This window comes from Epinephelus moara, chromosome 20 (assembly GCF_006386435.1).
Source record: "Epinephelus moara isolate mb chromosome 20, YSFRI_EMoa_1.0, whole genome shotgun sequence".
In the NCBI taxonomy this organism is placed as follows: domain Eukaryota; kingdom Metazoa; phylum Chordata; class Actinopteri; order Perciformes; family Serranidae; genus Epinephelus; species Epinephelus moara.
The window spans coordinates 17,400,765-17,416,736 of record NC_065525.1 but is presented as its reverse complement, the minus strand read 5'-3'; the positions used below and the strand labels follow the sequence as shown (position 1 = coordinate 17,416,736).

The following is a 15,972-nucleotide window of genomic DNA, read 5'->3' as shown; positions in this document are numbered from 1 at the left end:
CACACCACTCCCTACTTCCCTCCGTTTTCTACCCTGCCTCTGTGACTCATTCCCTCAGCCTCCTGACTCCCTCCTCATTTCTGATCTTGCAATCTCTCCTGTGCATTTCTTCCTCCTGCCCTCTGCTCCTTTGTCCTTTCAAAGACGCAGCTATAAACAACCAACATATGAGATGAAAAAGGTAAATTTATTCTCCCTGCAAGGGAGCCTTATTTGTCCTTGTGGAGCAGGTCTATAAATAGCATTCCATTGCTGCAGTGCATGCGTGCGTGTGTAGTACAGTGCTGAACCCTGAGTGCAGAACAGGCTGCATGAAAAAGAGCATGTAGCTTTTGCATTACACAACAGTAAACACAATGGGCTGCCAAACTGTATCAGGACAGGCACACAAGGAGAATTAATACCACTTACAGTGCAGGCCCTAGGGCGGGTCAAGATGTGGGCAGACATGGAGACTGACAGGACAAACCAATCACAGCTGGTTCTCACAGCTGCAGGGTGGAGATTTGCTGGGAGAAAGACTGTGTGTACGAGCGTATTACGCAGTCTAGACTGAGCATGGGTGTGGAATCCATGCATGCTTAATGTGTTTGTGTCATGTGTGTGTGTGTGTGTGGGCCTGTCAGTTGAGCGTATACGGAGGCCATTCCAATTGTTTTTTGTGTGGCGTTTGTTGAATGACGTAAGTGTAGAAAATGAGTGTGTGGATGCGCATACGTGGCCGAGAGTGTGTGTGTGTGCCTTGTTGCTGTAGACTGAAGGGAGGATTACACATGCACACGATGTAACGCCAAAGGAGAGAGAAAATGCTCCTCTCCAATCCCAGCAGCAGCAGTGGAGCAGGCCGCATTGAGTGCGCATTACTCACAAACACACACGTGAGCACACGGAGCACACACTCACACCAGCAGCCGTGTTGTAAGTTACAGTCAAACTGTATCTGAGGAGGTCTGTCTCATAAAGTCAAAGTATAACCAATAATAACCGCTTTATTGCAATGCCAATATGCATTAACACATTTTATGTTTAAGACACAAGAGCGTATTTAAAACTAAATGAAAACAAACTGAGGTGTCCAAATATAAATCAAAACATTTGGCTTCTGTATCCTCTGAGGTTTCAGAGTTCAGAGTTGTGTTGGCCTTTACAGAAGTAAGAGGAGATGAAGTGTTTGTAATGGAGACGCTGCCACTGTGAGGGGAACATATCTGGGCATCAACATCAAATGGACACTCAGATATATCAGTCGGACTGTCAATAACACAGATAAGAAGGTGGAAATGAAACATTCATTACTGACACTTTACCCAGTGGCCTGGCCAGGAGAAACACTAAGTTACACTTGTTCACATTTTCACAAAGGAGAAAATATGAGAAGAACATGTCCAAGTAGAAATTCAAGCACCATTTTACTTGCTACGTAGCAGCCATTCTACCCTTTGCCTGACCTTATATTACAACTGAAGCACAACATACAATCGTGCTAACCCTCGACTCTCACAACTCCCTGTACACAGCCTAAAGTTTGCCAAGCTTGGCTAACATTAACTCCATCTACCACTGTCATGCTATACAGGTGCTAGGCCAATATTTATCCAGTGATAGGAACGACTTGTGGAAAAAGATAACAGTAAGGTAGCAGAACCAGGGCAGCCAATAACACACATTCCTGTGTCATACATTAACCTTGAACTATGAGAAGCACAGATAAAAACAACAACAACAAAAGCTGTCTGACCCACAGTTACCTTGCTGAGGTGAAAGCACTTGTCTTGCTATCACATGGGGCACGTTCGTTTTTGGTAATCATTATACCAACTGGGAGGAGGAAAGGAGGAAAACAGAGGGTGGTGTCTAGAAGGGAACATGCTGACATGTTCTAACCTGTACGTTGGTAACATGCTTGACTGATCTAACTAATATAAATCTGAGTCTCTCTCAGGGGCACACAAGGCTACACTGCAGATGTAGTGGCTGATAGTAACCTTGGCTATCATGCTCCACAGATAAAGATTTTGTTGAGAGGCCAATTCACTTCACATTATTCCAATCCACAACCTATATTCAACCAAAAACGAGTCAGAATGAGAATCTGCCTGGACACCATTTACTTAAATGACTGAGCACTGCAGGAGCTACAGGAGGTTAACAGTTAAGGCCAATTCATAATTTCCGCATCTTCATATCTAAGGGTCTTCAAGGGTCTGCCTTGGTACGCGTGACATGAATGTTATCATCCACCCATGTCCACAAGGGTCTGTACTAGCGCTGCCCCCTAAGAGTCAACCAAATATTAATCAACCAGAAAGGTAATTCGTCGTAAAGATTTCAGTGGTCGCTTCGTCCTAACTTATATGACTGGACCATGTGACAATTTAATTTGAAAGGTCAGACACAGGAAGTGGCCACGCTCAGCAGTCAGACAGGAGTCGCGTTAATTTACAGGGCTGGTACCTGCGGTTATTACGCAGACTACTTAATAACATGTCGGGCAGGAAATCCAAAGTGTGGGATCATTTTGAGAAGGTGAAGGACGAACCCAAGGTGATACGGAAACTCATTCGTCACCTACAAACATGACGTATCATCTGAAACATGTAAGTAGCTACATGCCCATTAGCCACTTAGCACAACGATTACTGCTTTGCAGACAGCGTCATAAACAGGCGGCTCGCTCAGTGTGTGATGTGCACTTGTAGATAAAATGTAGGCCTATATTAATTAAGGTTCATTAGTACGGTTTTGGCGAGACCTTCAACTCAAACCATTGTGTTGCCCCGCCAAAAATATATCATAAACATGCAGGCAACTAGTCGACTAATGGCCCTAAATGACGACTATTGGTTGACTAGGAAAATTCTTAGCTGGGGGCAACCCTAGTCTGCACAGACCCCTATGCGGATGTCCGCATGCAGCCCATTGTCGTGACCCTGCGGACAGTACGCTTAGCAACTGCACACACTCCACTCCCTTGTTCCACTCTCCAGTCCAGTTCAAAACACTGCGGTCAAGCCAGCTGCAGCCGCTGCACCGCAGTGAAGTTAGTTTTAACTTGAATATTCAGCAGACATTCACTCCGGTCCCAGCAGCATCTTCTTAGTTTTAGTTTCACTGATGCTAGCAGTAGGAAGACAGTAGGCTCACCTCCCAGTACTCCCATTTACTGCTGGGAGCTGACACAGACCCACAATTGTACTATGAATAGAACTATGTGTGCGTCTGCATGACAACAGCTGTCTGTAGACGTTCAACGTGGAAAGTATGTCTGAGCTGTAAGCGTTTGTGGCTGCCATCAAATCACAATTTTGTTCTGCCATTGTCTGATAACTGAAACAGCAAAAAAAAAAAAAAAAAATTCTATATTAACGACAGTATAAATAGTTTGTCATTGGCTATCTTGAAACAAAGAGATTTCCAAACATGGTTTAATCCATTGTCACCATGCGCAGTAACCAGGCTGGCTGTGTCTCACTCCGGTAAAGTGCAACTTTGTTGTTTGTCAGCTGAAAAAAATCAATCCAGTGTGGACAAGATTTTTTTCTCTTCACACTGAAAAGAAGACTACTTTTTTGGTTTACACAATGTACGTTAATCCTAAATTATAAACTGACTCTAAATCTGTCAACACTACTGCTATGTTTGGTAGACAGTGTCATATGGAGTTCAAGTTCCCTGATTTAGCACTCCTGTTGGCCCTTCACCTTGTCCCCTCTGTCATTCCGCCTAAGTGTCTCTGCAGACACACATATATCCACACACAAAGAGTCGGAACATATTTCAATACTGAATTTATCTGAATGTCACAAAACATAGTGCATTTCAAGTTTAACCAGTCTGTGAATTATCAGTGTCTTCCATCTCTTTAACCAGCATGGTATTCTTGCTGGTGGCATCACAGCTGTGTTTCTGACTGTTGCGACTGGCAGGCTAACATAAGCAAATAACACTCAGTCTGAGAAGCTTGACAGTTTCTTCAGAGGATGAGGGGGGAACAAAGGTGCACTGACCTTGCTGACGTCAGAACTTAACTTTTATTTCAGTTGTGACTCATGACCCTCTTTCATACTTGCAGGTCCGCAAGGACCCTGTCGATATAAATGGACTGTGACAAAAAGGTTAGGTAGGGTTGGTTACACATCTTCAGCTAACACACTGGCATTTGCTACTGCAATGCCAGGAGCTATATGGGATGATATCATGCATATTAAAATTCAACAAGTTGTGCCCTTACTGATGCTCTTTGCTGCATTTGAATTTGCCAACATTTTCACATCATGATTTTGAGTTTAGAAAAAAAATGTGAAGGCATCTGGTTTAACAGAAACATACAGCCAAACATTTACTCGGACATACTGCACATTTTGCGTACAAAAATATAATTAGGGATGCACCCACTGAACATCAGTATCGACATTCACTGATGGCAGTGGCCGATGTTTTTCTGTTGTCACGTCAATTTTGTGCAGGCTAAAAAGCAGGGCTCGAGACTAAGGGCCACAAACTTGAACAAATAAGAAGGTACAAGACGAATACAGTAACTGGCAAATGTGCTCCATGATCTTGTTTTGGAGGAACAGAAATCTTCCCGTACAGGGTGAAAGGACGCAGTAAACTCACTTAAGTTATGTTACATTGTGAACAACGAATCCATGTTGAAATCCGTGTCTGCAACTAACAGCTCATGAAGGTTGCATTGAGTTACATTACGAATCGTTCGAGCTCTATTCAGTGAAAATGAGTATTAGGCAAAGGTAAATTAAAACATTCTCATGATGTGTCCCATGTAATTACGTCAAGTTTTTAGCAATAAGCTTGAATAAATAAAATTGTGTGAAATAAAAAAATGTGATGATGTTTTTAAAGCTATATAAATTATACACTAGAGAGGGAATTATGACATATTATATGAAGTAAAAAGGCATTTGGAGTATTTTTTTAAAGATGTTTTTCATGTGAAAGGTTATATTTAAGGTTGCTTCTTTATTGAACTGTGCTTATTCAAAGAAAGCATGATAAGGACTTAATCACTTTAAAACGGTTTAGTTATATTCTATCGTGTAGAATTTTTAAGGGAGGGAATAAATAATGACACAAACAAAATAAACAATATAAAAATATCAGTATCGGCTATTGGCCCGATAGTTATTTTAAACATTGGTATCGGTTTCAGCCAAGAATTTCAAAACGGATACATCCCTAAATATAATAGAAAAATTTAAAATATATCTCCTTACCAAAATCACCAAAATTTAGCTTATGACAGTTGGTCATAAGAGCTATATAGGATAAGAAAAAAATCAAAATGGCAATAGAGGTACAACATTCATGATTTTAATACATACTATCAGGAGACTATGTCACAGCTAAATATAAATGTGGCCTTAACTAAAAAACTCCATTGTGTGTGTCTGCATGTGCACACTGCAGTATGCGCTACACTAGTGTGTCAGAGTGTGAGAGCCTTGCCATTCTGACAGCCAGCATCAAGCCAGCTGTTGCTAATATGATGGCACAGATTAAGTTCTAACACTCCCTCCATCCTTCCATCCTTCCATCACTCCATCTGTCCTCTCTTCAGCACCCCCAACCCTGTTAACCCCCCATCTCCAGTGACGACAGGACTAATGGATGGCCATATGACCTAGATATACACCAATAGGCTGTTGGCAAGTACAGTATGTGCATCAACAATAAATTCCTCAACATACTGTAGCAGACGGACCACTTCTTTTTCTTCTAATGGTACAGTAGTGGAGAGAGGGAACGCTCTCACATAAGCTAGATGTGCAGACATTTGTTCTTCCATTCGCTCAAGTGCAGTGCATTTCAACCACTGCCTCTGCTGCAGTATTGCTTACAGATATTGTTTCCATCTGAACAACATCCGCCTGTTATTGCAGCAAAAGAAACACCAGGAACATCAAGCAATTTTTCATCTACTGACACATCCTGTAACACGTTAAATTATTGCTAAGACACGCTGTCACAAGACGAAGAAGCAACAGATGATGATTATGTTCTTTCAAAACACAGGCATTAACATCAATAAAAATGAGAAGGAAATTATAAATTATTGGTGCAAAAAGAACATCCTTAACATCTTCTAAAAACATAAAGAACTACCTGAAACAAGTACATTACTGGGAAGTTGACTCTGTGTTTCCCAAGCATGGCATCAAGCACAGTAAGGCTAAAAGAATTCAGAATTCAGGTCAAGACATTAACAGAGTGGCCCAGTAACATGCATGTTCATTCAGCTGAATTTAGTTTATTAAATTTTAAAAACACTGGCCCTAGATCTGTCCAAGTACATGCTTTGAGCGAGCACAGGCAACAGAAAGAATTTAATAAGTGATGGTCACTGCTCCACATTATTACAGCTGTTGTCCTGACTAAGAAATAAAAGAAGCAGACTTAGAAGCTGAGATTTTTAACATTCACAACATGTGACAATCTCTAACTAAATAAAAACAAATGACATTTCAAAACTGTAACTACTGTGTCTAAGAGGAAATGAAGAAGGCAGAACTAGGTCAACTGTTACAGTTTAAAAAGGAGGTTAATTTTACAGCACTCTGTGGGAGGATGTGTGGTTTAGTTGTTCTATTCTCAGTCGTGTAGGGGGTGCAGGTGTATTTTAAGGAACTCACATGGAGAAAATGCCTTCCAGCCAGACTTCCCATTTGATCTTACTTAAAATAGGAAACTCCCTTTGTTGTGTGGGGACTGCGGTGGTCTGTAACCATGGTAAACCTTCACTGCACCTACACCATGCAACCACAGTCTCCACCCTGTTCCACCCAGCATGCCCCTCCCTGATAATGCAGTGATGCCAGTAATAGTACGTCATGTAGCTATTCTGTGACCCATTCTGATAACTTTCATCAAGGTCTTACTCACGTGACAGAGCAGTTCCAGCTTATATGTAGTTAAGGAAAAGTTGTCAGAGGTTATCCGAGTTCTTCCCCAGCTGTGACCTGAAGGCTGGGGGGGGGGGAGCTGGGGATTTGTCAGCTGGAAAAAGTGCCTCCACTGTTCCCTGTGCTTCAGGTTAGACTGGCAGGAGACACAACCTCCCTTCGTACACACAGCCGGTCTCTGAGAACAGAGGCTTGTGTCAGGGAGAAGTGAAAGAGCAAGGTAAACATAACCTGAAAACGAGACCTAGGATTCCCTATGAGGGGCTGGGAAATGAGCTCAGATTCTGGTTCAGGCTGAGGGTGAAAAGTAGGGGAGCAAAGATTAACCAATATGTGTATGAAAGCAGAGCCAGAGATACAGCTACATCCAAACACAAGCACAGATCCAAAACAAATTCTGTGTATCAAACGTGATATCTTCAAGGATCTCTTTGCCAAGTCACATACCTACTATGAGCCCTCAACTTCCTGAACAAAATGTCTGACTTCACTATAAACACAGCCTGAAATCTATCACACCAGAAGTACCATCGACCTCACTACGCATATTAGAGTTGTTTGATTTCACTTTCGTCCGTATAAAGTTAATTGTGCCATGTCCAAAAGAGTACCACAGGGATGTTTTTTGCAGTCATGGAAGTTAGCAGAAGTTAGATTCCCTCGACAAAAATGAGATTTTTTACCTAGATGTTGTGTTCCGCAAGATAGTCTTCAGTTCATAATCTTCACAAATGAACACCACTTTTATGATTTCTGAAGCATAATGCAATCGCCAGAAGTAAAAAGCTAACTTTAGGCTACATATGAACTACACCACAGTTGTATGAGTTAAAAGTCACCACCACAACCAGGCTGTAAATCCACGTTCAGCACGACGACATTCTGTAGTCTCATTTCGCTACTTGTTAGCAACTACCTTTTCAAGACACCTAAAGGCTTTAAAATTCACTAGTGGGGTTTTACTGACATACTTTATCTCATGGAATAAAACGTGAAAGTCTCTTAAGCTTGTGTAAACCACAGACCTTATATCTGGCACCTGACCAAAAACCCACTGATAAAAACTTCAAGACAAGAAAACAAGGAGTGCTAAAATGCTAAGACAATTCCTGGTATCAGGACTCATTCCTGTAGCACTCTATGTATCAGACATATAAAGCAGTCATGTTCCCCTCTCTTAATAAATCTGAAACCTTTACTATTCACCAGTTTATGGTTCCACACACTGGAACCATGTGTGACCTAGTAGACAGAACAAGCCAGCTGTCTCTTTGTAAAGTTGGATTCAGGCCAGGGGTGGCCATGTGTGAGAACCAGCCTTGGGCAGGCCTAGCCAGACCGAGCCCATGAATGGAGCGGTGTCAAGCATGGCTGCTTTGTTTACATACAAATGCAATCGACATGCAGACCTGAGCAAATGTGCACATGTATACACACGCACAGAGAGACACTACCTGGACATTTAAAGTATCAGTGACGTACTTTGAGAGGCTGAAGCCATGTCTTTGACTTGCTCTGGCACATCCTCCATTGCTTTGGTTTTCATGGCGCTCCTTCTCTTGGAACATCAAGGACACTCATTGTACCGCACCACTTTAACACCATGAGAGCCTCTCAGTGTCAGTGGAATGAACCTGTACACAGAAACAGATCTGATGGTATCTGCTGCCTGGGTATCAGAATCAGTGCACTGATTCCCTCACACAGTACATGCACATGCATGTACACAGACATGAACACATACTGAGACAGACCTTCAGCAACTCAATTACAGCTGCGAGCCAGAGGAAGCAACAGAGACATGACAAAGGATTAAAGATACGCTGTGGAATTCCTTGTCAATAAGCACGGTCAGACTGCAGCTATCAATAAAGCACTCTACTAATTAATTACTGTGATGATTAATTGAGTAATTATAAGAGAAGACATAAAAATATTTATTGCTGTTATCTATTTAGAATGCCAGAAAAAAAAGAAGAAAGAGATAAAAAAAAAAAAAAACAACAACACTGTTATCCTACAGCCTACAAACACGTGTCTTTGCAAGTTTTGATTCCTTGAGTAAATATTTTTCTGCCCTTTGGAAATGCATACTGTTAAGTTTTGGATTTTTGTCAACACCAAGCGTGCATTACTTTATCCCTACTGTACATATTTCAGTGTTCTCTCTAGAGCATTTGTTGCTAAATATTGGTATCATACAGAGCTAAGAAATAGTATGTGAACCCCTTGAATTTCCTTGGATTTAGTCATAAAACATGGTGTTATATTCTTTAAAGCCACAATCATAGACAAGCAACATCTGCCTGAAATAGTAACATAAAAGTAGTTTGGTGTATTGTTGAATTATTTACTCAGACATTCAAAGCGAGTTTGAAAAAACAACGACAAACGACTACAAATCATGGTGATCGCTACTTCATGCTTCACTTTAAAGATGACGTTATGGTAAGGTATTCTTTTGGTTTATTACTCCAAACTTTTAGGTGTTTCTGCAAAATATAGTGTTTTGATTAAAGTTGTCCCAGTACCATAATAGAACATTCAGGTTGCCAATTTGAGACGTACAATATCATCCATTTATTTTAAGGGAGAACCGTGCTTTCCCCCATGGTGTCATTCCATAAGCAACATTATTGCTCTATATTTTTGTATTGCTGAGACATAAATGACAACCTTAGGGGCTCTGAGACATTCAGACAGGTCCTTAACTGTAACACGAGGATTTTCTTCCACCATTTTAAACCCTTTTATGCTGTCTTGCTTCATCGGAATTACTCTGAAAGCACATATGAATGACCGATGCTTCACATCAGCTTGTTATGTGTTTTATGCAGAACAAGGCACAACTAACCACTAACTACATTTTGAAGTCACTGATGGAAAAAATCTCACTTGGAGTAGGTTTTTTTTAAAGTCATCTGTGAAGGGACTCACATTCTATTTCATATTTGGACTGTTAATATTAAGCTAATTTGATCCATATTTCTATTCTTGAAACAAGTTCCTGAGTGTGTATCAATTAGAGTGAATTATATTATTATTATTATTATTATTATTATCATTATTTTGCCTTGTATTTGACAGGTATAAAGAAGGGACTTTGTAGCGGCCCTATAGCGCGATGTCTGTGTAAAAAAGGCTTGTATGACTGGCTCAACCATGTTAAATTATCCCCCATCATTAGTAAGATAGAACAGAAAAGAACTGGATTGTGAATACAATCCTGCAGATGGGACACTGGAAATGAGGTAGCGTGACTAACTGAAGAAAGTGGGCTGCTAACATCAAAGCTGATGATCTGAATCTCCTGCCGGGCTGGGAAAATCAGATTGGGAGAGGCCTTGCCCTTCAGAAAGGCATTTAATACCAACCTGTAACAAGGAAGAGGCTGTGGTCAACAGTAATGTACTTTGCATTTACAGTACATGGTCACCCTTAGTTTCCATAGTGTGCTACTGTGCTTGTTTGACTGCATAGCAGGATGTTTCTGAGAAAGAGGAGACACTATGAGAAAACTGTCCGTGATTGCATGAAGATGAAAATCACCCATCTAAGAGTTTGACAGTTTCATGTCTACCTTCCCTCCAGCTCTACATGCCATTTCTCTATTTCTACTCCCAAAGCTGAAAAAGTCAACACACAAAAACACAATATATCAGCCAGTTTTACTTATCATGTTGCATTATATATACAAGCTATGCAAATCAGATTCTTTCTCGTGCTCTACTTTGAGTCGCTGCAGCGATTTAAAGGCCCTGTTACATCACGATAAGGCCTTTTTATAGAGCTGAAAACCTCCATGGCAGCAAAGGAAATAATAAGATGTGGAGGTTGGTGAGAAAGAGAAACAGATACAGAAAAAAAAGGAAGCAGAAAATGAGCCTGTGTCTGATTAAGCCAGGAGAGGCTATGGGCTGGGCACAGTTTGGTACTCAGGGGAGTGAGTGCGGTGAGGGCAGGGGGGGCTCGTCTGCCTGTCTGCTGGAGAGGCAGGATGTGTGATCAGCTGGGAGGAAGATGTCTGCCAGCAGAGACCTGGAGGCTGCCTGTCCTGACTGGACATAAGGAGGGTCATTAGGCAAAGGATAATAGATGACAAGGTGTCGGATAAATGACTTTAATTAATGATGCTCAGGCATAGAGCAGCCCAGTGGGAGGCAGAGGGGATGAGCCCATTACAGACTCTTCAGACTGTAATATACCATTTAATCTCACCAGCTGCCAAAGATGAATATATTATGCCTTAAATATATCTTCTAAAATAAAATATGATTCGAACATTTTAATTGGCAACTATAAGCTGGTTTGTCATGAGTTCTGCAGTAGTATCCTTTGCCAACACAAACCTGCTGCTTCTACCCCCCCATTAACTCATGAGTTGAAAATACCGACTGCTTAAAACACTGAATAAAAATACTGATGCTATAAATATAAAAGTGCTTTGCCAGCTCAACTGTGGTGCAAAATCTATAAGAAATAGGCTATTAAAACTGAGCAAAAACTTCAGGCTATACTGCGGCTGTGAAACTTTATGAATGAACAAACCGGAGAAAAAAGCAGAGGATGCAGGAAAAAATAAGCAAAAGAGTATTGCTGCTGGTAAGTTTTGAAATGAGTCAGAGTCTGAGCTATCACACACCTACACAGGTATATTAATGCACGAGGTTGCTGAGTGTTGCTGCCTAGATACAGCTGTATTTTCAATGTAGTGACAGGTTATAGAAAAGAATGCACCTGGACAGCAACAACATTTCAGACCTAGTGTCAGGTCTTGCATAAAGTACACCTCCTTCTTTCTTTTGTATTTTAGCATCATACTATTAAACATCCTTTTCGCAATGTCCATGTTTGTTAATCATTTTCCACCTTTTCCCTCCTCAGAATCCAACTTTCAGACATCAGAGCCTCTAGCAGTATGTCAATACATGCAGCGTACAAGCAGACATTTAAAATCAATCTACACTTGTAACTGTATTAGTTGCACCCATCTTCAGAAAACTGAGATACAAGGTGAGATCCATGGGCTGCTCCCCTCTTTCTGCCTCTGACCTTCGCACGAGGCTCCTCTAACTCTCCCACCCAGCAAAGAACAGTGAGAGAGGGAACAAGCCAGCTTCACACCACCAAACTCCAAGCCTCTCTTATCTGGGGAAAAAAGAAACTCTCACCAAAGAAAAAAAAATAGTTGGCCAACTCTCTGTATTGGATTGCTGGGTGCTCTCACACCCGAGATGAATGAGCTCTGCCACAACACGACTTGCTCATGATTTGTAAAACATTTAATAGGAAGTAATTGGGTCAATCTGCGAAGAGTGCGAGGTCTGCCCTTTGTCCAGGCAGTCACTTGATAGTCGTGTCACAAGCCAGTCCAGGAGCCCAATTAACGTAATGTAATGAGGCTAGACTTTTCTATAGATCTAATGACTGAACTGCCACTGTGCTCAACTTACACTCCTGTCTCGGTGAAATCACATTGTTTTTGTCAAGTGAATAAAAAAAAAGAACAAGTCCAACAAACAGTGCTGTTCTGATGCCATTCATAAAAATGCACAAACCACTGGAACCGCTTTATGGAGTTATAGATATAATTGAAGTTACATAGCCCCTAGGTCTCTAACACAAAAACCAACAGGATTATGTAAATACTGAGAGAAGAGCCACTTTGTCGTGTGTGTATAGGTTTATTTCTTTCTCCTGAGGGTAAAAAGGTTTTACAAGTAATCAGGTTTTGCACAGTAGTATATCCAGGCACCTCACTATTCAATTCGATTACGATTCACAGGGTAACAATTTGATAATATAATGATTATCGATGCATCACAATGCATCAAAATGTTTGATTTCAACACACAATTTATTTTTCTCTTTCTTTTAAAATATGGCATACAGGGTTTTTAAGGTAAAACAGACTGAGCAGAGAGTTATTTTCTTCACCACAGAGGTGTTTTAATTTGGTTACTGCCGCAGCGTGTGTTGGTGGTTTTTCTCTAGTTAATGTTAGTCTTCACACTATACTTTATGTTTGCCTCACAATTTTAACTATCTAGACATTACATTAAAACAAGCTTGCAACCGCCTCTTTTGTTCCATCAACATCATGTTACGGTAACATCTACATATCCGACTATTGACATTTGTGAATCGATGCCGAATCATCCACGTCCACATCGCAATGCATCCAAGAATCAATTTTTACCCCCACCTCTATGTATAAAAGTTTTTCATGACCTGTTCCGTTTCATAGAGCCTCTATGATACCACACGCCAACCACATGACAACATGCCAAATTATGGTGTTCCTGAATAGCCAAACATATCCTGAAAATAAGTTCTGTGACTCTGCTGTAGGCCTTAATAAGCTTGTAGATAAAAGGAGTGAACACTGAGCGTCAAATATTAGTTAGTTAAAGAAGCAGGTTCATTTAGTTAACCAAATATCTTTGACTCATCAAATCTCAAACAGGTCTTTCAGTCCATGTTCTAAACTTGAGGAAGTTCTATGCTTTACACACACCCCAATGTATTTATATATCATTACCATATATTATAATAATTCCTGAAGATATAACACAACATTTGCAAAAGTCAAGAACCAGCATATTTAGTTCAATTTGTACAATTGATGCCATGGCGTCTAGTGTTTAAGTGGCTTCCTGCCTGAGTCCGTCTGATGATGTGACCTCTGTGAACTTTATCACTGTTCCATAATTTTAATTAGTTCCTTTCCTGTGCACCAGCACCTGATCAAGAAATGCTAACCGAGGTTTTGGACAACAGATCAACACTTCCCACAGCCTGTCCATCCTCCCACTTTCTTGTCTAACACCTGCCCTCTTTCTGTCCCTTTGTCAATCCCACACTGACGGACACTGTTACAAAGGCTGGCAGCATCTCCCAGGCTTTTTACTAGCCGGAGTCCTAATCATACTATGGGTAACTCATTGGAGAAGTGGGAAAGGAGGGACCTTGAAAAATGATAATAGTTCTCCCAAAGATGCCATGTTGCTTTACCTTTAAGGATCATCTTTACATTAACGATACCCTCTTATCCTCTGAAGGATAAGCATTCAAATCACAGGGGCTGACACACAGAGACAAACATCCATGCCCACATTCGCAGCTGCCAATTATCCTAACCTGCATGTCTTTGAGAAACCCACACAGGCACACAGAGAACATGCAAACTCTGCACAGACAGGCCCCAGCCAGCTAACACACTGCCCCTTTAAGGTTCAGTACAACCAGATTACCCAAAAATATGTTTTCCTACTGTCCCCCGGTGGTGTTTATGCATGCATACGGTTTCAGATTAATTTGCCAAGGTTTGCGATCCCCACCACATAGACTTCTACTGCAGCCCTAATAAGACTGAGATCTACATTTTTACTTTTGCCATCATAACGCTGCTTAAAAAAGAACAGGAAGTCCAGATTGGTTTCCATGTGTCACTAATACATAGGCAGAGTCTCAGAGCCAACACAAAGATGGGTAAAGCCATTCTCCAGCCACCAGGAACACAATAAATAAACATAAATCTCACACTGGCTCCCTCAGCGTTGCTCTCATTAAATTACACTTTGCTGTGCTGATCAAAAGAGACTGCTGGGTACTCTATTTTCTGTGAATGGATTTCAACAATAGCCAATGCGGATGCTATTTAGCATCACTAGCACTCCCCTTAATCTATTCTGCCTGACAACCATTTTGGAGCCCACTTTAAATTCATTTCTACAAGGTCAGGCCTTGAATATACGACTAGTCTTTCATGAACACGCACCAGGCTAACATTAACTGCCAATATATGGGCCTATAATCATCTAAGGTATGACCCTTACAGTACACCTCATTGTCCCAGGCTATTCCTCTCACTGCACCTTAAAACATCCATGTTATATTATGCTACATCAAGTCCATTGTTCATCAAATGATACGCATCAGACCCTTCGGAAAGACTAGGGTAACAGTCCTGCCAATAACAACAACTTCCATATTTCTATTTACCTTGTTATTCCACTTTACAGCAAGACCAGGTAAATCAGTGTCTAAAATTAAATCAGGAGTTAGTAAGGGCCTTTGACGTTCAACATGTAGGACCTTTGTGCACAATAAAAAAAGAAGTCCACCCATGTGAGACAAAGAGACAGACATAAAGGTGACATTTCAGTATTTCAAAGTGCACCTAGCAGTAACTCGGTGGAGACAATGAAAGCAGAATATAAGTTTATGATTTTCAGCATTTTTCCACTTGAGCAAACCAATTGTGATCACAGTACTAACATCAAGCTGCTGGCATGGGGTGACTGAAACAAACAGAGAGATTCTCTGCTGTGTTAGACTGGAAATATAGAGAAAAATTAAGTTGTCCTCCACTGTTGACACACAGTGCATGAGTTCTTCTAAACTCCACGACCAGTGAATGAACACTGTTAACGGAACGCAGAACAGATAAGAGCACTATGTAACCGGGCGGGCAGTAGAAACATAAACTATAAAGTATTTATAACTATTATCTTAACATCGTAGTAAATCAGATAGTCTGAATGTGTGTGGCTTTAAAGGCAGACAGAAAAAGTGGGACAACGGTAGCGTGGGTGTGGGCGGCTGGGTACAGGTTGAGACATTTTGCCTGGTTAATGTGTAATTTGCAGTTAAATCTAATACGTCTCCGTGCTGCAAACACATGCCAAGATAAACAGCTTGGGCAAGGCTGAATCCAAACGCTTCCTGACTGATATGAGCGGGCAAGTGGTGTTTTTTTCACAGCTAACACAGCACAGACTGCTACCTCTTAGGCTGTACGGAATAGCACAACAAACGCAGTTTCGGGATACCAAAAGCTGGGGCCACAAGTTGACTGTGTCAGTTTAATCAAAGTAATTCCACCACACAAAAAGGAACGCTTGTACAGTAAGAGGGCTAAATTCATTCATTTATGCCCAGTGGACAGATGTGTTGAACAGCTGACTGTCTCCAGTCCTGTTTGTACAGCTAAGACACCGGTACATCTTTTCAGGAGAGACAAAAATACACAATGTGCTCAGAGTGGGAG

The 15,972-nt window shown here is 41.1% G+C and overlaps 1 protein-coding gene across 3 annotated transcripts in view; it reads right to left on the bottom strand.

Annotated features, from left to right (window-relative positions):
* Positions 1 to 15,972, bottom strand: part of osbpl5 (oxysterol binding protein-like 5) — a 59,509-nt gene that overhangs the window by 23,511 nt on the left and 20,026 nt on the right. The window contains exon 3 of one of the 3 annotated variants that reach the window (XM_050072134.1): positions 8,403 to 8,554. The exons of 1 other annotated variant lie outside the window; for it this stretch is intronic. In XM_050072134.1, coding sequence (XP_049928091.1) covers positions 8,403 to 8,466 — 64 coding nt within the window. In that variant the 5' untranslated portion in view covers positions 8,467 to 8,554. Of the gene's footprint in view, positions 1 to 6,900; positions 7,071 to 8,402; positions 8,555 to 15,972 lie in introns of those variants that run through there. One more of the 3 variants, XM_050072136.1, reaches the window with a different exon arrangement.